We start from the raw sequence: 26,491 nt of genomic DNA, 5'->3' as shown, positions 1-26,491 counted from the left end.
AAACAACAGATGTGAAATATTCCCTATTTCCCTCAAAGCAAAAGCGTTTATGTTTCCAGCGGCACCGGAGCAGTGGAAGTGTCTTTCTCCAGGCCTGTCGTCTCGCTGGAAGCTTTCTGACACTCGGCTGGACGGGAAGAGACGCTGACAAGTGGGAGGATCGTTCGGAAGTTCGTTCCTCCGCCTGGGAGAATTCCCACGGCGCTCCCGTCCGCTACGCAGATGAATCGCACCGTCCGTTGTCATTTCAGCCAGCTCTGGGAAAAAAAGCTAGCTTTTCTCCACCTCGCTTTGTCAAACAGAGGAAAAAAAATGAAGAACGAAAGCAAGATATCCATAGGGGAAGCTTCCTACTGCCGCTCCGCTGACAGCTCTGACAAAATAACCAGCACCCTCATTATTTTATATGCAAACAATGATAAAACGAACTGTATGGAGATGTCATGTTAGACAATCAGCTCGGAGACCCTTGACATGCCGCCCGGCGACTGTAACAAAGTGTCTCGGCTTGCCACGGGCGACACCGCGCTTAATTTGCTGCACAATGTCCCTGTAATTAGATGAATTTGGCTCAGGCAGAGGAAAAGACAGCCAGATCAAGGTCTTGATGAATTAGGGGTCCACTGTCAAGATCAAATCACATTAATCAAGGCGAGCGAGTGTTGAGACAGCTAGTCTCCCCCCAACGCGGCTCTATGTGTGATGAATAGGCTAGCTGCTAGCGGCCCGACCGAATGTATCACCATCAAAATCTGTGAATTTAAATGTAACAGCGCTACTTCGAGAATTCTATCGATTTATTCTGCTCTTTTAAGATAAACCTTCCTTCGAGCCTCAAGACCCCGTTTCAAAAAAGACGAGGAGGGGAGAAAAAAACTCCTCCAAGGTGTTGTATTTAAGGAAAAACAACAAAGTGCAACTTCAAAAACTAGCGCGGCCCACTTTATGTTCTGATTCTACAATACCGCCGCCTGGAAAATTGGAAAATTCACGTGGGACGCATGAAGCTCTGAAGGTCTATAGGTTAACCTACATTACTGCTGCGGCTCGACACACCTGAACTAGTGCATGCTGGGAAAAACAAGACCTCTGGGCTGGACGGCTGGAGAAATAAAGTACGGAAGATTTCTGTTTGGGGAGCCTAAAGTAAATCCTTAGGAAATAAATCACAGATCTCTGGAATATCTCAACGGTTTCTCGAAGACAGCAAAGAGACCAAATGCTAAAGTCTCTTGATACTTGGACGTGTCTCGTTTCAGACAAGATCTCAACAATGTGCTCAGCTTTTCCAAGACACCAAAGTCTGCAAAGGTCAGAGAACTCAATAAGTTCTCATCAATATCTCCCAAGATCAAGTTCAAGTTGCTTTATTGTCAATCCAACCGTACAACAATAGTGTACGGCAGAACGGAGTTGCGTTTCTCAAAGCCCAAATGTGCAAAATAATTACAGAGCATTAATAAGACAACAGCGTACGGGTAGTACAAGCAGGACAACAACAGGTGGACGTAACATACACTATAGATGGAACAAATAACAAATCAACATATAAGACAATCAAAAGTAAATGCTGAAAATATAAAAAAAAAATTTTTTAAATACTATACACAGTGGATATAGTGCATTTAGTAAGTATATTGCACAGAGAATTTGAGGAGAAATATCTAAGCAAAATTTATCCTTAAACGAAACAAAACCGAAAACCCAATGAAGTGTCCTGATTTTCACGTTTTTCCCCAGTAATCGCACATGTATCTCTTTCAACAAAGACCTAATCAATGTGCTCAGCCTTTTGCACCAAAGACTGGTTAAAAGTCTCAGATCTCAATAATAGCTCAAATATTTCTCATCAAATTCTTCCAAGATCAATTTATCTGATCTGAAACAAAACTAAAACCTTGATGTGTCCTGATTCTCTAGTTTCTCCCCAGTAATTTCCCGTGTCTCCTCTAGAGTTTGTCAACAACATGCATCAAAAGTCTTAATATGAACTCAATTTCTAATCAAATTCTCCCAAGATCAAATGATCTAAGGTGACAAAATGGATCCTTGAAAAAAAGCTAAGAAATCAAATGTTTGGTTTCTTGTACAGCCCGATTGTTTCGCTTCATAAGACCTCAATGTGTCGTCAGGAGTTTTTGTTTTGCCTGTATATGTTTTTTTGACTCTGAAAGTGACGGCAGCCGTTGACTTGCATTTTATGAATCATCAAGAACCATGGTTTCAGCTAAATTATATTTTTTACTGTTCTACTGAAGAAGAAAAAAGACACCTACATCTTGGATGGCCTGGCGTATTACACTTGCCTCGTTTACAAAATAAAATGTTCCGAACAAACATATAATCCTCTAAAGTGATCCGTGACACCATTAAAATAAACCATCCATGTTTCCAATGCTCGGATCCTTATGAAGCCTGTCAGAAACTAAAAACACATCTGTATACTGTATCAGTGTAGACAGCGTCAGTCATTATAATCTGAACACACATCTGTATACTGTATCAGTGTAGACAGCGTCAGTTATTATAATCTGAACACACATCTGTATACTGTATCAGTGTATCAGTGTCAGTCATTATAATCTGAACACACATCTGTATACTGTATCAGTGTAGACAGCGTCAGTTATTATAATCTGAACACACATCTGTATACTGTATCAGTGTAGACGGCGTCAATCATTATAATCTGAACACACATCTGTATACTGTATCAGTGTAGACAGCGTCAGTCATTATAATCTGAACACACATCTGTATACTGTATCAGTGTAGACGGCGTCAATCATTATAATCTGAACACACATCTGTATACTGTATCAGTGTAGACAGCGTCAGTTATTATAATCTGAACACACATCTGTATACTGTATCAGTGTATCAGTGTCAGTCATTATAATCTGAACACACATCTGTATACTGTATCAGTGTAGACAGCGTCAGTTATTATAATCTGAACACACATCTGTATACTGTATCAGTGTTTCAGTGTCAGTCATTATAATCTGAACACACATCTGTATACTGTATCAGTGTAGACAGCGTCAGTTATTATAATCTGAACACACATCTGTATACTGTATCAGTGTATCAGTGTCAGTCATTATAATCTGAACACACATCTGTATACTGTATCAGTGTAGACAGCGTCAGTTATTATAATCTGAACACACATCTGTATACTGTATCAGTGTTTCAGTGTCAGTCATTATAATCTGAACACACATCTGTATACTGTATCAGTGTAGACAGCGTCAGTTATTATAATCTGAACACACATCTGTATACTGTATCAGTGTAGACAGTAGGGGTGGGCGATATGGTAAAAATATAATATCACGATTTTTTTCAGGAAAATCACGATTAACGATTTTATCACGATTCTTTTTTATGTTGGTTTTACTATTTTGTGACTGAGCATTACAGCCAAACTAATGTCCATATTTTAAAAACAAAGCCTTAGGTAACAAAATATAAAATAAAAAAGAATGGCAGACGGGGCGAAGATAAAAAATATTTGTCATTATTTTCTTTGTTATTAAATATTAAGATCAAAGATACACATTACACACACAACTTAATATACAAATTAAATAAACAGTGCTTTGTTTTCAGCTACAGTAGGTGTATTTAACAGTAGCATTGAAGAAAGTAATTAAATGAACAAATATGAAAATAAAACAAAACATAGACTTCACTGTATAAATTATAAATTGATACTTAAAGCTACTATTAAAGTTATCAGTCAAGAGCAGTGAGTGATTTTCTCTTTGCATTTTGTTATTTTATTAACATTAAAGGGATAGTTCTCCTAAAAATTCAAATTGTCATAATTTACTCTCTCAAGTTGTTTTAAACTCGAATAAGTTTCTTTCTTCTGTTGAAAATAAAAGTTATTTGGAAGAATGTGACTTCCATAGTATATGTTTCTCCTATGGAAGTCAATGGGGACCAGCTACTGTTTGGATAGCCACATTCTTCAAAATATTAATATTAGAAAAATATTAGAAAATATTACAAGTAAATTAATACAGGCTTGGAACAACATTATAGTGCGTAAATAATGAGATCATTTTATGTTTGGGTGAACTATTCCTTTAAAGGTCCCATGACATGAAATTTTCACTTTCTGAGGTTTTTTAACATTAATATGAGTTCCCCTAGCCTGTATATGGTCCCCAAGTTTCTAAAAATTTCAATCGGTGTAAATCGAGCTTTTGCTATCTTTCTCTGCCTTTGAGAAAATGGAGGCTCATACGCGCTGATCTTGAATCTCCTCCTTATGACGTCATAAGGAGGAAATGTTACCTCCCCTTTCTCTGCTTTGCCCGCCCAGAGAATATTTTCCGCCCATGAGAAAATGCGCTAGGAAGTAGGAACGCGCGCGCGCGATTTTAGTTTGTCCACGAGAGATATCATGGCTTTTGAGCGAGCGAAGCATAACAATTGCTCAATAATTGGATGTACAAATGAACACCGAAGGGTCAATACAGAGCTGGGCTTGCTGAACGTCTGAAACTAAAGTCTGGATCACTCTCTTTGGCTCAGCTACACACCTCGGACAAGTAACGTTAAGTCAACTAATGATATATAAGTGTGTTGCTTTACTGTTTATGGTTACCTAGATTTTACACGTAGAATGTGGCTGTAACATTAGCTATGCAGTTTATGTGTGTGAATACACACACTGTAACGCGAGTGTTGTACACGTCTTTGTTATTTGGATAACCGTTTTCCTGTTGGTTATATGGCGTGCGCGATATCCGCATTTCAAGATCGCAGAGCTTGATGTAATTGTAATAAGATAAATACAGACGTTACAGATCTCTCATGAAAAGGCAACAGTAGGTTAGCGTTAGCTACATGATGATAACTGTAAACCATCCGAATAAAGTACCGTATCCAGACATAATATTTTAAACTAACCATTCGGAAACGTCCTGCTGGAGCCGCTGAGTTGCAACTTCTTCATCCGTTGCTTCTCCATCTGGATCAGATTCTGGGTCAAACTGAAATGCTTGAAAGACTGCGTGTTCGTGCCATTGCAATATCCAACGTAAACATGCACGTCACGTTACCGTTGCGCAAGATGGTCAAGGCCACACCCACCCTCCACCTTGCGCCGCCTTTCTCCTCCTCATTAGTATTTAAAGCTACAAACACCGAGACGGCCCGTCTGAAGGAAGCTCATTCTGGGACTGGCTTGTAGTGGCTATAATTCTGCACCGAGGCTGAATTTTTGGAAAGAGATTTCAGATACAGTACTAGGGACCACTAAGGCCTATATTAAAGCCTACAAAAAGTAGCATGTCATGGGACCTTTAAGGACAAACGGCAGCGTGTATACTATTACTACTGTCTCTTTAAGAGCTGCACTCGACGCGTCTTTTATACACGCATTTGACAAGCAGATTTTCTCTCAATTTTCTCAAGTTTGCTTTCACTTTAGACATCACCGACTTTGTTTATGTAAACCTTGTGTGTATTTGACAGTATTAGCACAATAAGACTCGAAAGATAACCTAGACCAGTATTCAGGCGCTGGTAGACAGGCTTTTAGTGCATGTGAGCTTCGCATGTACGCGCTGAGAAACGCACATGTTAGAACAGCGCATCAGCACGCGAATTAAATGTTTAACCGACAAGGCATTAAAGCACATGCAAATTATGAACTTTTGTGAACTGTAGTGTCCCGTTCCGCTGCGTTAACATTTGATCTGAATATACGTCGCGTTGTTCAGTATGTTGGGACAGAGGCGCCAGAACATCAACTGAGAATGCGCGATACTACGATATTTCTTCAAAAGCAGATCGTGGAGACATTTTAATCGTCCACGATCAAAAATCGTCATATCGCACACCCCTAGTAGACAGCGTCAGTCATTATAATCTGAACACACATCTGTATACTGTATCAGTGTAGACGGCGTCAATCATTATAATCTGAACACACATCTGTATACTGTATCAGTGTAGACAGCGTCAGTTATTATAATCTGAACACACATCTGTATACTGTATCAGTGTATCAGTGTCAGTCATTATAATCTGAACACACATCTGTATACTGTATCAGTGTAGACAGCGTCAGTCATTATAATCTGAACACACATCTGTATACTGTATCAGTGTAGACAGCATCAGTCATTATAATCTGAACACACATCTGTATACTGTATCAGTGTAGACAGCATCAGTCATTATAATCTGAACACACATCTGTATACTGTATCAGTGTAGACAGCATCAGTCATTATAATCTGAACACACATCTGTATACTGTACCAGCGTCAGTCATTATAATCTGAACACACATCTGTATACTGTATCAGTGTAGACAGCGTCAGTCATTATAATCTGAACACGCATCTGTATACTGTATCAGTGTAGACAGCGTCAGTCATTATAATCTGAACACACATCTGTATACTGTATCAGTGTAGACAGCGTCAGTCATTATAATCTGAACACACATCTGTATACTGTATCAGTGTAGACAGCGTCAGTCATTATAATCTGAACACACATCTGTATACTGTATCAGTGTATCAGAGTCAGTCATTATAATCTGAACACACATCTGTATACTGTATCAGTGTAGACAGCGTCAGTCATTATAATCTGAACACACATCTGTATACTGTATCAGTGTATCAGCGTCAGTCATTATAATCTGAACACGCATCTGTATACTGTATCAGTGTAGACAGCGTCAGTCATTATAATCTGAACACACATCTGTATACTGTATCAGTGTAGACAGCGTCAGTCATTATAATCTGAACACACATCTGTATACTGTATCAGTGTAGACAGCGTCAGTCATTATAATCTGAACACACATCTGTATACTGTATCAGTGTAGACAGCGTCAGTCATTATAATCGGAACACACATCTGTATACTGTATCAGTGTAGACAGCGTCAGTCATTATAATCGGAACACACATCTGTATACTGTATCAGTGTAGACAGCGTCAGTCATTATAATCTGAACACGCATCTGTATACTGTATCAGTGTAGACAGCGTCAGTCATTATAATCGGAACACACATCTGTATACTGTATCAGTGTAGACAGCGTCAGTCATTATAATCTGAACACGCATCTGTATACTGTATCAGTGTAGACAGCGTCAGTCATTATAATCTGAACACACATCTGTATACTGTATCAGTGTAGACAGCGTCAGTCATTATAATCTGAACACACATCTGTATACTGTATCAGTGTAGACAGCGTCAGTCATTATAATCTGAACACACATCTGTATACTGTATCAGTGTATCAGAGTCAGTCATTATAATCTGAACACACATCTGTATACTGTATCAGTGTAGACAGCGTCAGTCATTATAATCTGAACACACATCTGTATACTGTATCAGTGTATCAGAGTCAGTCATTATAATCTGAACACACATCTGTATACTGTATCAGTGTAGACAGCGTCAGTCATTATAATCTGAACACACGTCTGTATACTGTATCAGTGTATCAGTGTCAGTCATTATAATCTGAACACACATCTGTATACTGTATCAGTGTATCAGTGTCAGTCATTATAATCTGAACACACATCTGTATACTGTATCAGTGTATCAGCGTCAGTCATTATAATCTGAACACACATCTGTATACTGTATCAGTGTATCAGTGTCAGTCATTATAATCTGAACACACATCTGTATACTGTATCAGTGTATCAGCATCAGTCATTATAATCTGAACACACATCTGTATACTGTATCAGTGTATCAGCGTCAGTCATTTTAATCTGAACACACATCTGTATACTGTATCAGTGTATCAGTGTCAGTCATTATAATCTAAACACACATCTGTATACTGTATCAGTGTCAGTCATTATAATCTGAACACACATCTGTATATTGTATCAGTGTAGACAGCGTCAGTCATTATAATCTGAACACACATCTGTATACTGTATCAGTGTATCAGTGTCAGTCATTATAATCTAAACACACATCTGTATACTGTATCAGTGTATCAGTGTCAGTCATTATAATCTGAACACATATCTGTATACTGTATCAGTGTATCAGCGTCAGTCATTATAATCTGAACACACATCTGTATACTGTATCAGTGTATCAGTGTCAGTCATTATAATCTGAACACACATCTGTATACTGTATCAGTGTAGACAGCGTCAGTCATTATAATCTGATCACACATCTTTATACTGTATCAGTGTATCAGTGTCAGTCATTATAATCTGAACACACATCTGTATACTGTATCAGTGTATCAGTGTCAGTCATTATAATCTGAACACACATCTGTATACTGTATAAGTGTATCAGCGTCAGTCATTATAATCGGAACACACATCTGTATACTGTATCAGTGTAGACAGCATCAGTCATTATAATCTAAACACACATCTGTATACTGTATCAGTGTATCAGTGTCAGTCATTATAATCTGAACACACATCTGTATACTGTATCAGTGTATCAGTGTCAGTCATTATAATCTAAACACACATCTGTATACTGTATCAGTGTATCAGTGTCAGTCATTATAATCTGAACACACATCTGTATACTGTATCAGTGTATCAGCGTCAGTCATTATAATCTGAACACACATCTGTATACTGTATCAGTGTCAGTCATTATAATCTGAACACACATCTGTATACTGACACACATCTGTATACTGTATCAGTGTAGACAGCGTCAGTCATTATAATCTGAACACACATCTGTGTACTGTATCAGTGAAGACAGCGTCAGTGATTGTAATTGGCTTCTATTTGCTTTTGACGCGACTCACATCCAGTGTAGGCAAACAGTGTAGGCTCAAGCCTTAAAGGTAAAAGGTTAAATGAAATAAATAAATACAAAGTTCTGGCATGAAACTCTAGATGGTGCAGGCTAATAGGTCCTTTACCTCACCTGTTCAAAATCACATCGTTATCTATAGGGCATAGCTGATTGGTTCCTGCCGTATCAGTAGCCAATGAGCTCGCTGCTCAACCTTCAAATACTTGGGTAGCATTTGCCTTAGCAGTGCAGCGCGCTTCAGAAACCCTCCACCTTCCCCAGCTCCACCTGAATAGATCTGCTACGGGTAATTCATGTATGCTATATTGTACAGCAGCAGCATGTCTTACTTGCTCACAGTAGCGTGTCGTGTGTGTATTGGCAGTAATAAGTCCCGTACTTGCTCTGCCACAGCAAACAGATCTATTCCGCCAAGACCAAACATACAACGTTGTCCATACCCGTTATCACGCCAATCACTCCGAGAGTTGTCATGACAGAAATGAGACTAAGTTTATATTCTCCTTTCCAGATGTTTGATCCCATGAATTGCACTAATCTGTTTCCTGGATGTGAGATTTACCCGGCCTTGAGTGTTTTTTATCTGGCACGGAAACAAGGCGAGGGTTTAAGCGTTTTCTAAATGACTAAATAAAGAACTGAATGACGTAGCTCAGTTTTTGCTTTGAATCTCAAAATAATGTGTGCTTCACAATGTCCATTTCAGTCATAAACACACATGCTTTTTATGAATGTTTTCAGCATCAAACACATTGGTTTGGGATCACCTGTGTCTGTGATTACACCGCATTTGAATGTTGCATGTCTGTGTGCTTTCTGACCGCAGGGATAAACAAAGCAGAGGCTTTATTTGCGAGCGCAGGGGTTATTTATATTCACAAACACTGAGAACCAGAGCCAGAAACAGACAGAGCTGCAGGCTTACCCGTGCAAAGCGTGGAGTGCGTGGGGTTCGTAGTGGTATCTCCCCTCATGGTGACGCACGTCGATGGGGATCGGAGAATGGAAAGTTGGGAAGATGTGATGAGGGCCTGAAAAAAGAGAAGGAGAAAGAGAGAGAGAGAGTTGAAAAAAAGCCAGACTTTCAAAAAAGAAATTTCAAAGGCACCAGCGCTACAATAAAGTAACATGAATTTCAGAGCGTGCTGAGCAGTTTCGTGTAAAATATTGGCACTATTACACAAGAGTGGAGGAATAAATAAATAATCAAAGTATCCTAAGAAATCCTACATCCCCAACATAAAAGATATCCAACTGGGCTTTTGACAAAGACCTGCAGCTAGACGCTCTTTGAACTCGCACAGATGATGGACGTTATGAAGAGAAAACCCATCCGGGATGCAAACTGGGGCTGACAGCACTGGGAGAACATTCCTCGGCCTCGGCTTCGCTGCCTCATGCCAACCGGATCATCTCCCTCCTGAACCGCGTTCCCTATGCTTTACTGGCCCCGACACCAGCTCAAAACGAAGGTGCCAGGGTGACGTGAAATCAGAGGAGGTTCGGCCTTTGAAATCAAACACACTAACTAATGAGAGACTAAAAGCTGTTGCTTGTTGCCTCAGCGTTTTACAGTCTGCCGTTGGCTGGCGTTTCTTTTCATCATAACTCCTTTGGCTGGATCGTTTTATTTGAGCCCAAAGAGAATCAGAATCAGCACTTTCCTGTAATAAAGCCTCCGTTGGCTCAGGACGTCCCGTTAAAGGTCAACAGGGCTTCATTAGCAGTTATGATAACGGGAAACCACAGCTGATGTTCGGGTGCAGCCGCACTAACTTTATAGTGCCATTTAAGAAGAGCTGGTTGCGATGTTAAAGCCTTAACTAGCTTTTCTTTCTAATTAGTCTTTATTGAGACTCATTGTTTCTGGCTAAATGAATACATGATGTTAGTTAACTACATGATTCGTATTATCTTAGAACTGTACATTTCTTACATTTCACAGTCACCTCTGATAACAGATTACTCTAAATTGTAATAAAAAACATGCATTTTCTGTAAAGCTGCTTTGAAACAATATGTATTGTGAAAAGTGGTATACAAATAAATGTGAATGAATGCATGAATGGAGATCCTTCAATCTTTTCATGCCCAGTCGGAAAAAAAAACTGATAGAAAAACAAACGAGTTTCTATATGCATCAACTATGAACACTGGTACTATTAATGCTTGACTTGGCAGGAATGAGAGGAGGGTCAGTGAATCAGCTGATCTCTGGACTGTATTAACATTCTTTGGGGCGGTAGCAGTGGGAGGGTGAGGGGTGACCCGGGGAGGTCAGGGGTCACGGGTCATTATCTACACCTGGGGTTCTCAGCAGCTCCTCCAGAGGATTCATACACTCAACAGAACCAGTGTGAGTCAGCAGTCTCTCTTTCTTTCTCTCTCTCTCTGCTTCTTTGTCACTGTGTTCCCCTTCAGAATGGCAGACAAGACCGTCCCAAAGGACAGTAAATGACCCGCTGCCTTTCCTGTCTCTCTCTCTTCATATTTACATAATGTAAAACTTAAAAGGATAGTGCACCCAAAAACTAAAAGTGAAATCATTTAATCACCTTCATGTGTTCCAAACCTTAATGACTTTCTTTCTCTGTGGAACATAAAATGAGACATTTAGCAGAATGGTGGTGGAAAATTTACATTTCTTTTCCTCACGCACACAACCAGGGTTGACATTAACGTTTTTTACTCACCAGCCACTGTGGCTAGTGAATTTCCAAAGTTACTAGCCACACTTTCACTGCCCACTTTTGACATCGATACCATGGGGAAAACTGCCATATACATATTTTTTATATTATCTCATAATTTGGCAGTAGGTTTATTAGGCTGCTGTCACTTTAAGACCTGACGCACGGATCCGTTATACTGTTACACATGCGTTTTCTTTCTCAACTGTTTGCGTTCACGTAAAACATAACAAACTGTGTTTATGTGAATACTCGCCAAGACTGGCATTTTGACATTATTTTATGTGTATTTGACTGTTTAAGCGCAATAAGCAGCGAAACATAACTCAATTTAGTACCGAGAGGCGGCTTTATGAGCGCACTTTGGGTGTTAGCAAAAAAAATCTGCGGGAATGAGTACAATTATGCGCAATATGCGCAATCCCAAGCTGAAATTCAAGCCCTGTGACACCAATAATATTCATCCGGAGCAAATGAAAGGAGTGGAAAATTAGGAGCAAATGAAAGTTCTGTGGAAAAGGAGTATTGGAATATTTCAGATATTTCAGTATCGATATGAAGCGGAAGTTCGATATTTGTAACAACACTACATTGCACTTAGTTCATTATTTCAGATGACTTTTTACCACATGACTTTAGAAAGCTCCTTTTAAGGTGGGTTTTTTTTGGTCCTTTTTAGCCCCAGACTTTGTTGTATGGAAAATAGCAGCATGACATTCTTCTAAACATCTAATTTTGTGTTCGACAGAAGAAAGAACGAAGAAGGAAGAACCACATGAAAGTGATTAATGGACATCATTGCTTTACTTTTTAGGTGATCTTCCCCTTTAACTTGCCTTCAAGATTAGTTTGTTTGAGTGAACTCAGCATGTTCTGTTCTGATCTTAAAGTTTGTCTGCAGAGTCACACATTTACCACAGGAGACATTGAAACGCTTATAACGCACATAAATTCTGTACATCTGACGTGACTATAAGCAATCTTTACTTATGTCTACAGTATTCAGCCTGTTTTAAAAAAAATAATTTAGCACAAAGCAGCAATGCGTGACTAGCTGAAGTCATGTGCTGTCTTTATAGTAGTTATTTGTCATGGAAAATGCCTCAGGTTCCCTTTAATTGATGAAAAACACCATAAAAACACACCTGACATGTGCAACCGTAATGCCACACAGCTGTTGAAAAAACAACAGAGTTCTGGAGCATCTAAACACTGGGTTTGACATGCAATTCTGACCTTTAACTAGTGAGAAAAGGAAACTTGACTGAGATCTTGCCTGTAGAAGGCCTGTAAAGAGTATAATCATGCTGGGTGTGAGAGGCACGCTAGCGTCCACATTCATCGCCCGGTCGCAGTTAATGCCCCATTACTAATGCAGCGGGTGAATTACTGGATGGGAAGAGAGGTCGAGGACAAAGAGAAAGAGTGAAGTGGGTCAGCAGAACATGACGGAGCCGCTGCTGGGATTCTCATGGACCACCGCATGAATCCTAATCACGCGGGTCCGGTTAAGACGACTTTAATCACGATGTTGCCTGATGCAAAAATAAAACACAAACTAGGGTAATTGGAAGCATGAAAAATACACAACTTAAACCCAAACACTGCAGAACGTTTGCAGTGGCGTAAACACTCCTGACCAAAATAAGACGGCGGCGAACGTGAACCCGCCCCGGTCCCTGTCATTAAAACGACACGTTACCCCGCAGCCTCATTCATCTGTGCCCGCCCTCAATTATCCACATTACCACTGTTATTTCCAGCCGTCGCATTTTTCATGTCAGCACAAACACCCACCCCGTTTGTGACCCGCTCTCGTCCAGGCCCCCGTCACCGGAGGAGCGGGCAGGATTATTCGATCATGCCGACAGCTCCATTGTTCCTCCGCAACGGGAAGAACAAAAGAGGATCGCTCTGGAGAGTTCAAGAGGCACGTTTACCAGCCTCACTGAGCTCTATCCCCCAGGGCTGTGGCGCGCAGTGGAGTTTCCGCCAAGACCCTCGCATCTATTAGTTTTTAGGTGATAACATTTGTTTTCACATCTGGGGGAACGGCACAGCGGGGTGCCGCACTTTTTCAGTGTCGGGCTGCGTGCATGACGACTTTCTCGTGCACTTCTTCACCTGGCCGATGCTTAGCGTTCAAACGCGGAGCATTTCTACACTCTTGAAAACTAAAGTTCCAGAAAGGGGGTTAAAAGCACCATTTTTGGTTTCTAAACAACCATTTTTCCACTATCTGTGCAATGGTTACATGGATGTTAACGGTTCTTTATAGGACCATCAATGCCAATAAGGATAAAAGTCATCCATCTTAACTCTTTCTGATGTCAAACAGCTGTGAATATTCTCAGTTCGGTTCTGAATGGCATACAACTCTGATATCCTAAAGTTTAGGAGCATTTGTTCGCATGCAATTAGTTATATATATGAAAATAAAACATAAACAGAGAGTTAACCCTTCTGAAAAGAAAAATTGCTTAAACGAGCCTACGGTGGCTTGCTGGTCCAAGCCGGTTTCCACTGGTCAGGTTTTTGAGCTCATGCTCAACTAAAGCATCTTAGACAAGAGCGTAAGAGGGTCTCGATCAGATAAACGTTGTCCCTCTTAACTCTAAACGCCTCTTTCTGATGTCATTCATCTTTGAATATTCGGGCCAAACAAACACAACCCCTCTCGTCTTTGTTGTACCCTAATCCCAGGATCTAAAAGGGGTAAATGGTTTCGTTTTACAGGAAGTACTCAGCAACAATAATGGCCCTTTGAGTGGCCGGGGTCTTAGAGCGCAATTAAAAAGCTTTGGGCATTACTCATTGAATCAGGAGGGGAAATTAGACAGGAAATTCCTGTAGAATAAGCTGGCCTCAGGCCTAACCAAACATCACCGTGCCATCCACTACACACCAGCAGACGCAGCGCTGCTGTGCATTCTGGGATTTGACCTGCTAACACTGGGTCATGCAAAACTCAGAATTGAAGAATAACGTTCCTTTTAAGTCATGAGTGTGAGTTTGAATTCATTAGCAACAAAGCACAGGAAGTTGAATTAGAATGACAGGAAGAGGAATCTATCTATCTATCTTTCCATCCATCCATCCATCCATCCATCCATCCATCCATCCATCCATCCATCCATCCATCCATCCATCCATCCATCCATCCATCCATCCATCCATCCATCCATCCATCCATCCATCCATCCATCCATCCATCCATCCATCCATCCATCCATCCATCCATCCATCCATCCATCCATCCATCCATCCATCCATCCATCCATCCATCCATCCATCCATCCATCTATCTATCTATCTATCTATCTATCTATCTATCTACCCATCCATCCATCCATCCATCCATCCATCCATCCATCCATCCATCCATCTATCTGGCCTATAAACCTTCAAACTTTAAAGATTTCTAAACTTGTTTTTTATCTTCTTCAAACAAGGCTTTGTCAAACCAACATGCAATATCTAGTTAAAAATTACAGTTGAATTACAATTTTAATTCTACTTCCTACTTGCATCCCATTTATAACCTCAACTCAAATTCAGAAACTGAATTGGAGTGTAATAAGGATTCTTAATTCAATTCTAAACGATGCACAACCCTGACGTCTTACAGTTTTAGGAGCATTATATTGTGTGCAATTAGTTATTTATGGAAATGAAACATAAGCGGAGAGTTAACCATTAAAAAAAAAAAAAAAAAGCTTAAACCAGCCTAAGATGGTTTCAACTCATCAGGGGTGCGTTTCCCAAAAGCATCGTTATAGCCAACTATGGTCACAAGTTCCATTGAACTCTATTGGTAACGACAGAACTTGCGACCATACTTGGCTTTGGGAGACGCACCCCAGGCTGGTCTGTTTAGATGGTTTTGCACACCCGATCAGCTAAACCACATAACCAGCAAACCTTCTTAGGCTAATTTAAGCTATGTTTTTCCAACAGGCCGAGGAAGTGCATCACTTCTAAATCCTGTTAACTTAAGTCTCCAGTAAGCCCAGCGTGCTGGAGGTAAAACAGAAGGACAAACAGAGAGTGAGACGTGTGTTGTTAGCATGCTGTTTGTGTAATCTCGGTACTTAAGACCGCAAGAGTCTCTAAGACTGATTACCGCACGTCGTGATCGGCCCGCCACCTCAAGCCCCTGATTTATCACCTCTGCTCGTAATAGTGCTGCTTAACACACAGGTTTGTCCAGATTAAGTAATTACCTTAAAGCTGAAGTTTATTATCTTTAAGACTAGTGCTATGATAAAAAGAGCCCTGTCGGAGAGACAGAGAGAGCAGAGGCGCTGATGGCGAATGAATAAGGGCGATAATTAAAATGCGATGCATTAAAGTGGCGTTTCTGCGGGCGCCGTCAGCGCTCAGGGTTTCTTACATTCATATTAGCCCTGCAGAACCGCTCCAAGGGGGCGACGGGATAACAGCTGGCCCAGCGCTGCAGCTGAAGCCAGGAATTACTCTAGTGCACATCTGTAAATTAAACCAGGCTCATTTAGAAAAACAGCACGATCGCACCTGAATCCATCCATTGTGTTTTTGTGGGGTCACGGGTAACTAGACTCTTAACTAGTGCGCGGTTTAAGCTGCTTTACTTCACTTACAGTCAACATGAAACACCTTTAACTTACGTGGTTAGTGGACTGCCAAGGCTGATACATCAGCTTATACTTGGCTTTTTATTTTAATTTTTTTGCCGTGAAGAGTCGGACTTTTGTTTTGACATCACCAGGACTTTTATTTTGACATCGTTAATGTAATTTTCCCGTCTTCATTAGTTTACGGTCTTTGTTTAACAGTTATGTCTATAAAATAGACAAAATGAGATAAAACTCTTATAGAAAGAAAGCGAACGCTAAAATATATTCTCATATACTGTCACCATTCAGCAAATATGCATCTATATTATTTGTAGAAACATTTAATTCTATGAACCTTGCAAACTTTGGCAAATCCAGCAGTTAGGTCTTATATTATATAATATACTAATATAATCAAACAGTTTCTGTCAAAAGTATAAATTTACAGATTTATTTTTCACGTTCAAATAATTTTTTGTACACTGATATATTTTCATTTCATATATTTTTTCAAAATATACATTGTTACGCATGCGAATCTTTTCATTAAAAAGTGTGATATCACATATATCAGCTTTAAATCGCCCACCTTCCTTTTTTAAGATATCGGCATCAAAAAAATCCATATCAGTCGATCACCATCTGCAATATAACAAAAGTTTTATTCATGTTGATTTAAAGCCGGATGTTTGGTGTCACGTAACAGCGCGAGGTCAAGGCGAGCATCCTTGTGTCTCTGATGGATGGCTTTACACGCACAGAATAGCTCCTGTTCACGCTCTCCGGCGCTCGTCTCTGGCTCTTGAGGATCACAATAGTGAGAAGAACTAAAATAGAGCATGTGGACGATCAGCACTCAGAAGCGCCGGAGCGGACAGGACACCACGGGACGGGACGCTGGCCAGACGCGGGACGGGTCTCTGCTATCACTGGACAGTGTGTTCAGACACAGGAGGACAGGGCTGAGTGACTGATAGTGTTCGTTATGCCTGTTGGAGAAGCATCTTAAGATGCTAATTGTGTTTCGGAACATTAGTTGACCATTCATTAGTTGACTGTCTAATCTAAATGGCTTTGAGTAGCTTGTAACTTGTTTGTTTGATGCTCCAAGATGATCTTATGAAGTTATCATGTTCCAAAACAGTTTATTAATTATTTTTAATACTATTGGTTATTCATTTATAGTATTTTTTTTTTTAAACGAATAATCATTTTCGGATAAGAATTATGATTAATATATACACTATATATATAATAGTAATACTAAAAATAAAAATACTTAGTTTTAAATATTTTTGTAATTATTATTATTGAAATATTATGATTATAAATAATTATATTAAATATAAATAAAATATTAAACAAAATTACAAATATATTTCACTGTAAAACTGTAAAACAATTATGTATTTAAAAAAAAAAAAAATAATCATTTTATTTTACAGCACAACTTTAAAATTACAATTACATTTTTGACTGTCTCTGAAACATGCGGCGCATTTATTTATTTAATTAAATCGCAGCCATATCGCAGTTTCGATTGTATTTTGATTAATCGTGCAGCCCTATAGTAATATGCTTCATGTCAACATTCAAATAAGCATTATCAGATGCTATATCAGATGCAGAATAACACAATTACTGTAATTGGCTTACTGTTATTTTCTTGCATAAAAACGTAAATATGGGTAATATTGCGTAAATATGAGAAATAGCTTAATTTGCAGATTACACAGTGTCTCAACAAGACAAAAAAGTTTAATAGTAATATTTCTGTCCATGCTAAAAGTGAAAATGGTGCACAAAACAATTTTGGACCAATGAGAGATTGCTGTGGGTGGAGCTACAGAATACAAGGACATTTAAACACAAAGCGCCAGATCAAACTGCTGCAAATACTCCAGGGAAGAATCTCCTCAATCTGAGTGCTAATCCTCGAACTGCAGGAAGAAAAACACCTTTTCTATGAGATGGAAACTCAGAACATCTGCACTGAAATGTCCGGGCAAATTCGAATCCCTTTCAGAACTTGGGTTTATTTTATAAAGTCACTCGCAGTGCGTCTTCATTCGCTCCCATAGTCTCACAGAAGAAGGTTTTTCTCTGGCATGTGAAGCTCTGAATGAGAAACATCTGTCGGGAGCAGTCAGTCTCGCTCTTAGCAGGGGATTGTGGGTAATCAGCACACTTTGCAGGAGGGCCCCACGTTCTGAGTCTTCAGAAAGAGACTCTCTCAAGAATCTTTCATCTGTCGATTTCCTTTCTTTGTATTGGTTTAATATTTGCTGAGGCGTTTTGTGGCACTTCATCATGTTTAGATCTGGCCGAGGGCTGTAAAATCAATGTTTGCGTGGTGCAAATAGAAGCCAAAGGTTAAATACTTGAGTATATACTTGTCAAATTCAGCTTCACACAAACTCTAATCCCTCTAAGCGAAGTGCAAAGTTGATCTAAGTCTTTCTGGACTGCTCATAAACACATCTCAAACATGGTTTAGATGCTCTCTACAAAACGTCCTTTTGACCTTTATGACTTTCTGCTCAAATTCAACATCTTTATGCTTTATTTGCGTAATACAAATGAGTGCATTTATGAACTGAGCACACATGAATGCCAGCGCAATGCCGTAAAACAGTGAGAAACAGCCCAAAATGTATGTAAAAGTATGAATAATTTAGTCTGCATGCATATAAGTGTTGATAAAGGTTGAAAAAAGCCGACAGGTCATTCTCGTACTGTTGAAATACACAAATAAAACATTGTTTACTGAGAAAATGTGCTTTCTGAAACATTTAGATTGTTTTTAATGGTGCTATTTGAATAAAATTGACAACTGGAAATCCTTTCCTCTTATTTGTGTGACAATCGTGCACAGAATTTCCAGACTAAAATCAATTAAACGCTCATTGAATCGCGTTCACCCCTGGTGTGATCTTCAGGTGTGCGGGTCCATTTAAAAAGAAAAGAAAATTAGATTAAAATTTCTCCCCAGAGAAGCAAAGACAGAAAAATAAAAGGTATTACAGATCTCTGATGTGTGTCTGGAGCATCGTGAACGCCACAGACGAGCTGTTAATTGAATAATTAACTCCAGTGCTGACAGTTAGCATTGCTTAAGGCAGAACGCGTCGATTAATGAGAGACGAGCCCGTTGACCCTGTTTCGTCGTGGCCTGGTTTGGGACACACTGTAATTAGCTTTTACACTCTCGTGTGTCGAGCCGAAGACGAAGCGTGCAGCCGCTGTGATAAACCTCAGAGTGTGTTACTACTAAACTAACTAGATTTAGCTTCGCTCCTACTTGCTTTAGTGCACTATTTCAAGGCTAGTAATGGTTGGACTTTTTGTTGGTGTGAAAATCAGCAAAAGATGACAAATGTAGAATCTTTCAAAAGACAATATTTGTAGTTTTGACTGTCTGTGAAACACACACTGCATATAAAAAAATATAAAAAAAATTATTTGTGCAATAATAATAAAATTAAAAAAAGCTCCAAGTTTGCTGTATTTTTTATAAGTTTGCACAATTTGACCAAAAAGGTTATGTCAATATTACTTTAAAATTATAATAAGTAGTACATAATTGTAATGATGCAGAGCAGGAAGCAAGAAGCAGGATCCAAGTGCAACAGTGTTTTTATTAAATAAACTAGAACTTTGACATAAACTCAGACTTCGGAACAGAACAAAGAACATGCAACCTCACAACATCAATAACTCACAATGACTGAACTAAAACACAGGGCTTAAATACACAGACAACCAAGCTAAACAAGATAACAAGGGGGCGTGGTAAATAAGAAACACCTGGGAAGACTAATCAACATAACGGGAGACAGCTAAACATGAGAAGACAGGGGAACACATGACAGACAAGAACAAGACACAAAACCCACACCGTGACATAGCCCCCCCTCTATGGGCGGCTCCCGACGCCCCTCAAAACAAAAAACAATAATTCAGGAGGGTGGTGGAGCGGAGGCGGACCTGGGGGCGGGATGGAGGGCCAGGCCCGTGGGGCGGCAGAGGACCTGGAGACTGCGGCAGGATGGGAGGCCAGGGCGGATCAGGCTGTGCGGGCGACCAGGGCGGATCAGGCTGTGCGGGCGACCAGGGCGGATCAGGCTGTGCGGGCGACCAGGGCGGATCAGGCTGTGCGGGCGACCAGGGCGGATCAGGCTGTGCGGGCGACCAGGGCGGATCAGGCTGTGCGGGCGACCAGGGCGGATCAGGCTGTGCGGGCGACCAGGGCGGATCAGGCTGTGCGGGCGACCAGGGCGGATCAGGCTGTGCGGGCGACCAGGGCGGATCAGGCTGTGCGGGCGACCAGGGCGGATCAGGCTGTGCGGGCGACCAGGGCGGATCAGGCTGTGCGGGCGACCAGGGCGGATCAGGCTGTGCGGGCGACCAGGGCGGATCAGGCTGTGCGGGCGGCCAGGGCGGATCAGGCTGTGCAGGCGACCAGGGCGGATCAGGCTGTGCAGGCGACCAGGGCGGATCAGGCTGTGCAGGCGACCAGGGCGGATCAGGCTGTGCAGGCGACCAGGGCGGATCAGGCTGTGCAGGCGACCAGGGCGGTGAAGACCCCTCGGGCAGCCACGGCGGTGAAGACCCCTCGGGCGGCCACGGCGGTGAAGACCCCTCGGGCGGCCACGGCGGTGAAGACCCCTCGGGCGGCCACGGCGGTGAAGACCCCTCGGGCGGCCACGGCGGTGAAGACCCCTCGGGCGGCCACGGCGGTGAAGACCCCTCGGGCGGCCACGGCGGTGAAGACCCCTCGGGCGGCCACGGCGGTGAAGACCCCTCGGGCGGCCACGGCGGTGAAGACCCCTCGGGCGGCCACGGCGGTGAAGACCCCTCTGGAGACCATGGCGGGGCGGCCCTCATGGTCCCGTCGCGGGACCTACTGCCCCCCCCCAAAATCTTCTTGGGGGCAGCTACCGGGTCATAGGCTGGAGCAGACACCGGCTCAGGAACAGACACCGGCTCAGGAACAGACACCGGCTCAGGAACAGACACCGGCTCAGGAACAGACACCGGCTCAGGAACAGACACCGGCTCGGTGGTGGCCATCTTATCCGGAGACACAGGCTCGGCGGCGGCCATCTTGTCCGGAGACACAGGCTCTGTAGATGTGACCTGAAGAGTCTCTGGATCAACAGACGTGACCTGAACAGTCTCTGGATCGGCAGACGTGACCTGAACAGTCTCTGGATCGGCAGGACTGACATGAAGCTCTGGCTCGGCAGGAGTGACGTGAAGCTCAGTCTCTGGATCGGCAGAAGTGACGTGAACAGTCTCTGGATCAGGATCAGAGCGCTCTGAGCTTGACGGGACCAGCGGCGGCGAGGGCTTTGAGCTGGGTAGGACCAGCGGCAAAGAGGACTCTGAGCTGGTTAGGACCAGCGGCGAAGAGGGCTCTGTGCTGGACGGGACCAGCAGTGAAGGCTCTGTGCTGGACGGGACCAGCGGTGAAGAAGGCTCTGTGCTGGACGGGACCAGCGGTGAAGAGGGCTCTGTGCTGGACGGGACCAGCGGTGAAGAGGGCTCTGAGCTGGACGGAACCAGCGGCGAAGAGGGCTCTGTGCTGGACGGGACCAGCAGTGAAGGCTCTGTGCTGGACGGGACCAGCGGTGAAGGCTCTGTGCTGGACGGGACCAGCGGTGAAGAGGGCTTTGTGCTGGACGGGACCAGCGGTGAAGAGGGCTCTGTGCTGGACGGGACCAGCGGTGAAGAGGGCTCTGTGCTGGACGGGACCAGCGGTGAAGAGGGCTCTGTGCTGGACGGGACCAACGGCGAAGAGGGCTCTGTGCTGGACGGAACCTGGAACAGGGACTGAGACCGGGACAGGCTGGGCAGAAGAGTCTTCTTGGCAACACGCACTGACATCAGCAGGGAATCGGCCACGCTGGAAACCAGTCCTGGACGGCTATAGACCGATCTGGTGATTGGCGTGACGTGAAGAACAGGCTGAAGGGATACTGTGGGTTCACGGAGCTTCTCCTCCACGCCCACAGCAAATGACGAATCACCCAGGAAAAGGGCCAGGTCGATATACCTCTCTAGCGTCCAGCCGGTATAGACCTCTGGCATCATTTGAGCGATATCCTCGTCCAGACCGCTCCAGAACAGATCCATAAGCTGAACGTCGTCTAGTGACGCTAAATGGCAGCAAGCCCAGAAGTCCTTCACATACCTTTCAATGGGCTGGCCATCTTGAAATAGAGTAGCAAGGTAACTCCTTAGGGCCTGGTTGCTCACAGTTGCTGGATCCATTTGTGGTGAGTTATTCTGTAATGATGCAGAGCAGGAAGCAAGAAGCAGGATCCAAGTGCAACAGTGTTTTTATTAAATAAACTAGAACTTTGACATAAACTCAGACTTCGGAACAGAACAAAGAACATGCAACCTCACAACATCAATAACTCACAATGACTGAACTAAAACACAGGGCTTAAATACACAGACAACCAAGCTAAACAAGATAACAAGGGGGCGTGGTAAATAAGAAACACCTGGGAAGACTAATCAACATAACGGGAGACAGCTAAACATGAGAAGACAGGGGAACACATGACAGACAAGAACAAGACACAAAACCCACACCGTGACAATAATATTATTATACAAAATAAATATTATTATTGTAATATTTAACTGTAAAATAAAAAATATATATATTTAAGGAAAGTTATTAAATAATAGTAATATTAATGACAATAATTTTATTTTACAGTTCAGTTACAATAGTAATATTTTTTTGGCTGTCTCTGAAACACACAGCACTTGCGTTTATTAAATAATTATATTTCATTATAGTGCAGCACTTCACATTTGCACATTTTTTAATTGCAATTTCTTGCATTAAAAACACTGCAAATAAATGGGAAGCTCTGAATTGTAATTCCGGCATATTTACACAGTGACCCAGCAAGACACAGAGCTAAAAGTGTAGTAGTTTAGTAGCTAATCATCAGCACCGGAGTTAAGTATTGTTAATTAAACATCTATTTAAGAGCTAGTAATGGTTGGACTTTTTGTGACATGGTCTAAAAACAGCATATTAAAATGAGAAATATTGAATCTGTGCATATCTCATGCATTGCAGCTCAACAAAAAGTGAATTAAACACGTGCAGTAAAAATCAGTAGCAATCTGTGAGTGACTTTAATCTGAGAGAGAGAAAATATTGGCTTTATGGCACTATTTAAAAGCTAGTAATGGTTGGACATTTTGTTGAAGTGACTTGATCTAAAAACTACACTTAAGTCTTGAATCTCCACTGCATATGTCATGCATTACAACTCAAAAAGTGAATTAAACATGCAATCTGTGGCTTTAGTGTGAAGCTGAGAGAGTACAAATGACTGTGCTTTATAAAACCATCAAATTAAAACTAATCAAAAGACGAAAAAGCGTGTTTTCCTGCTTGGGTTCCTGTAATTCTGTCCGCTCTCTGGGATTGTCCTGATGAAGGTCCCGCACTCGCAGGGGTTTGGAGGCGTTACGAGGGTCTGATTATGAAATGAGAGCACAACAACAGGATCCATGAGGTGACCCCCCACATCTCGGGACGGGCGAGTGGGACCTCATTGGATTTTCCTCTGGTTTGTAATGGATCCTCTAATAACAGAGCATGAGCGTGTCAGGGGTGATGTGACCACACTCATTACAAACACTGTAATTACATTCGGGAAGACCGAGGGTCTCATGTTTGGCATCTCATTCCTTACAACCGAGACTAGAAATGCGTGGAAAATTTGAAGGGAGATTGTTTGGTTGTATATACTGTATATATAACAACGCACAAATGAAAACCTGGCCTAGGCATGAGTCTATATCAGAATTATTATTGATTCAAGAATCATTCGTTGTTCATGATCCTTTGAATCATGCCAAGTAGAAAAAGTTCATCAAATGTACTTGTAGACAGACAGATATAATGACGGAACTACAAAAACTACAGAATAGACAGATAGACAGAATGAGACCGAATGGATAGAGAGACAGAATGGATAGACAGTCAGATAGACAGATAGATAGATAGATAGATAGATAGATAGATAGATAGATAGATAGATAGATCGACAGATAGATAGATAGATAGATAGACAGACAGACAGACAGACAGACAGATAGACAGACAGACAGACAGACAGATAGATAGATAGATAGATAGAGTGATAGACAGACAGACAGACAGATAGATAGATAGATAGATAGATAGATAGATAGATAGATAGATAGATAGATAGATAGATAGATAGATAGATAGATAGATAGATAGATAGATAGATAGATAGATAGATAGATAGATAGAACAGCAGAGCATCTAAAACTGAGCCAGAGACTCACAAAAACCATCAATCCCGCAATGACATCATCGCATTGAGCCCCTGGATGGGCTCGTGCCGCGGGACATCCCGACACTTCACTGGAGAGCGGAGCCACTCGTTTGAGGAACTCTCGTCTCGGCACAAAGAGCCTCATTCAGCAGCACATCTTTTGTCAGCCAAGAGGGTACAGATTTAGTGGAAGCGATCCGAGCTCCCCCTGTGTTCCAGCGCTCGTCCCAGAGGAACTCGCTGAGTCTTTATGAGGCCCAGAGGAGCGCGGGACGAGGATTTACATAACCAGTAAACACCACACTGACCTGTTCATCTCAGTCTGAGCTTCCCCGTCACACTCCGCTCGGTGTTCTGGGGCCGGTTCACTTGTGAAACTAGCTCTGAGAAGTTTGCAAGTGCAATTCTTAAACAGTTCTCAAACATTATCTTGTTTTTTTTTCTTGAAAATGACAGATTGTATCGAGCCGAAGACTCACTGATCAACTCGTGCACATCTCTAGCAGTGTATTATATGTGGCTAGATTTGCACTCTTAAGAAAAACTTCTATATAAAACCTTTTAGTGCTTCCCATCACTTTATGGATTTAGTTTTAATTTTGTTTTCATTCATTTTCTACTTTATCCCTCTGGTGCTGCTCGCTTGGCGGTCAAAAATGACAGATCTTCTTATTTTTTTATTTAAAATAAATTAATGTACTATATTTTAGTTCGATAATGTTTTTATTTAATATTTTGTGTTTTTATTAGGGATTTTATGGTACCAAATTATATTTATGGAAAACATATGATCCATTTATTACCTTTTAATCACTTTTTGAGCATAGACCTGAAAATGAAATATCCAACTTTAACTGTTGTAAATCTTGAATGCTTTGGAGCACAGATTTAATTATGGCAGATAATGAAGCGAATGAGTTTTTTTTTTTTTTTTGTGAAAAGTTATTTAAGTTACATTTTATTATGAAAAATGCATAAAATGCATAACATATATTTTATATGAAATATATATTTTCCAATATGTTTTACTCTAAAACTGTGTTCTAAACTGTACTCTAAAAAATGTATCAGTCTAAACAAGTTGTGTTCCAAATTTGAGGTTGATATCTCAAAAAATGAGCTTTCAGTGAGACTGTGTTCGGCTGCAGTACCAAATGCTTCCACTAGAGGAAATTCCCATTTGTTTCCAATGCGCTCATTTTTTACCAGGAACAATACCCTGGTAAACCAGAGTTCTCGCGAGAGCACAAGTTGAATTTGCTCAGCGAGTTACTCTGGTGTCTAGTAATGATGCTCATTAAATATGCCCATCTATCTGAGCTGCACCAATCACATCGGGTTCTCTGATATAGGCAGAGCTAAACAGATGACGACAGCGCTGTGACGTCGAAGTCATTAGTAAACATTGCAAGACGGCTATGGATGAACACCAGTTGTTTGAAACGGCTTTGGCCGCTACAATGAACGAGTTAGACTCGGCTTTTTCCCAAAAGAGGAACAGAAGACGGCGCTCGAATCGTTCCTTTGTTGTCGCTGGGTGTTTTTGCTGTTTTGCCGACTGGAAGAGTCTAATCTACCAGTCAATGATAGATCCGCTGGTAGCTAAGCGTATGGGGTTTATTGTTGTGATTGGTCGTAGTGTTAGCCAATTGCGAGCTGTGAGATTTTCAAACGCATGCTTGGTGCCGCCCCTCGAGCTGGCCGATTTTCATTGACCGACACCAGACCATTAATCTTTTAGATTTAGGTCTGGATTTCCAGGCTTCAGGAACAATACAACTGGGAAAAAAAATGTTAGGATCATTTTATCTTTTCGAATCACCTCCATGATTTGTTTTGTCTTCACATAGCAAGTGCCAAAACCTTTACCAAGTTTCGTACCATTCCAATGAAGTAAAAAAATATAAAAAACCAAACCGGAAATTTTTTCTGCCAAAAATGACCCACCAGCACCAGAGGGTTAATTAAGTTTTAATTAAAGGTAAACATACTTTATCACAAGAAAAAGTTTAATAACTTGTCAAGCATGAAAGTATCAGAACCTTTT

General features: G+C 41.4%; 1 protein-coding gene and 1 long non-coding RNA gene across 2 annotated transcripts in view; one reads left to right on the top strand and one right to left on the bottom strand.

Moving 5' to 3' along the window:
• Positions 1-26,491, bottom strand: part of gli2b (GLI family zinc finger 2b) — a 94,942-nt gene that overhangs the window by 37,006 nt on the left and 31,445 nt on the right. The window contains exon 3 of the mRNA XM_082155761.1: positions 9,740-9,845. Coding sequence (XP_082011887.1) covers positions 9,740-9,845 — 106 coding nt within the window. The remainder of the gene's footprint in view (positions 1-9,739; positions 9,846-26,491) is intronic.
• LOC309488049 overlaps positions 4,073-26,491 on the top strand; it is an 85,060-nt gene continuing 62,641 nt past the window's right edge. Inside the window, exon 1 of the long non-coding RNA XR_014201997.1 lies at positions 4,073-4,103. This is a non-coding gene — a long non-coding RNA (uncharacterized lncRNA). The remainder of the gene's footprint in view (positions 4,104-26,491) is intronic.

This window comes from Leuciscus leuciscus (assembly GCF_965113295.1).
Source record: "Leuciscus leuciscus genome assembly, chromosome: 23".
Classification (NCBI taxonomy): Eukaryota; Metazoa; Chordata; class Actinopteri; order Cypriniformes; family Leuciscidae; genus Leuciscus; species Leuciscus leuciscus.
Note: the sequence above shows the minus strand (reverse complement) of the source record. Positions and strands in the feature narration are given on the sequence as shown.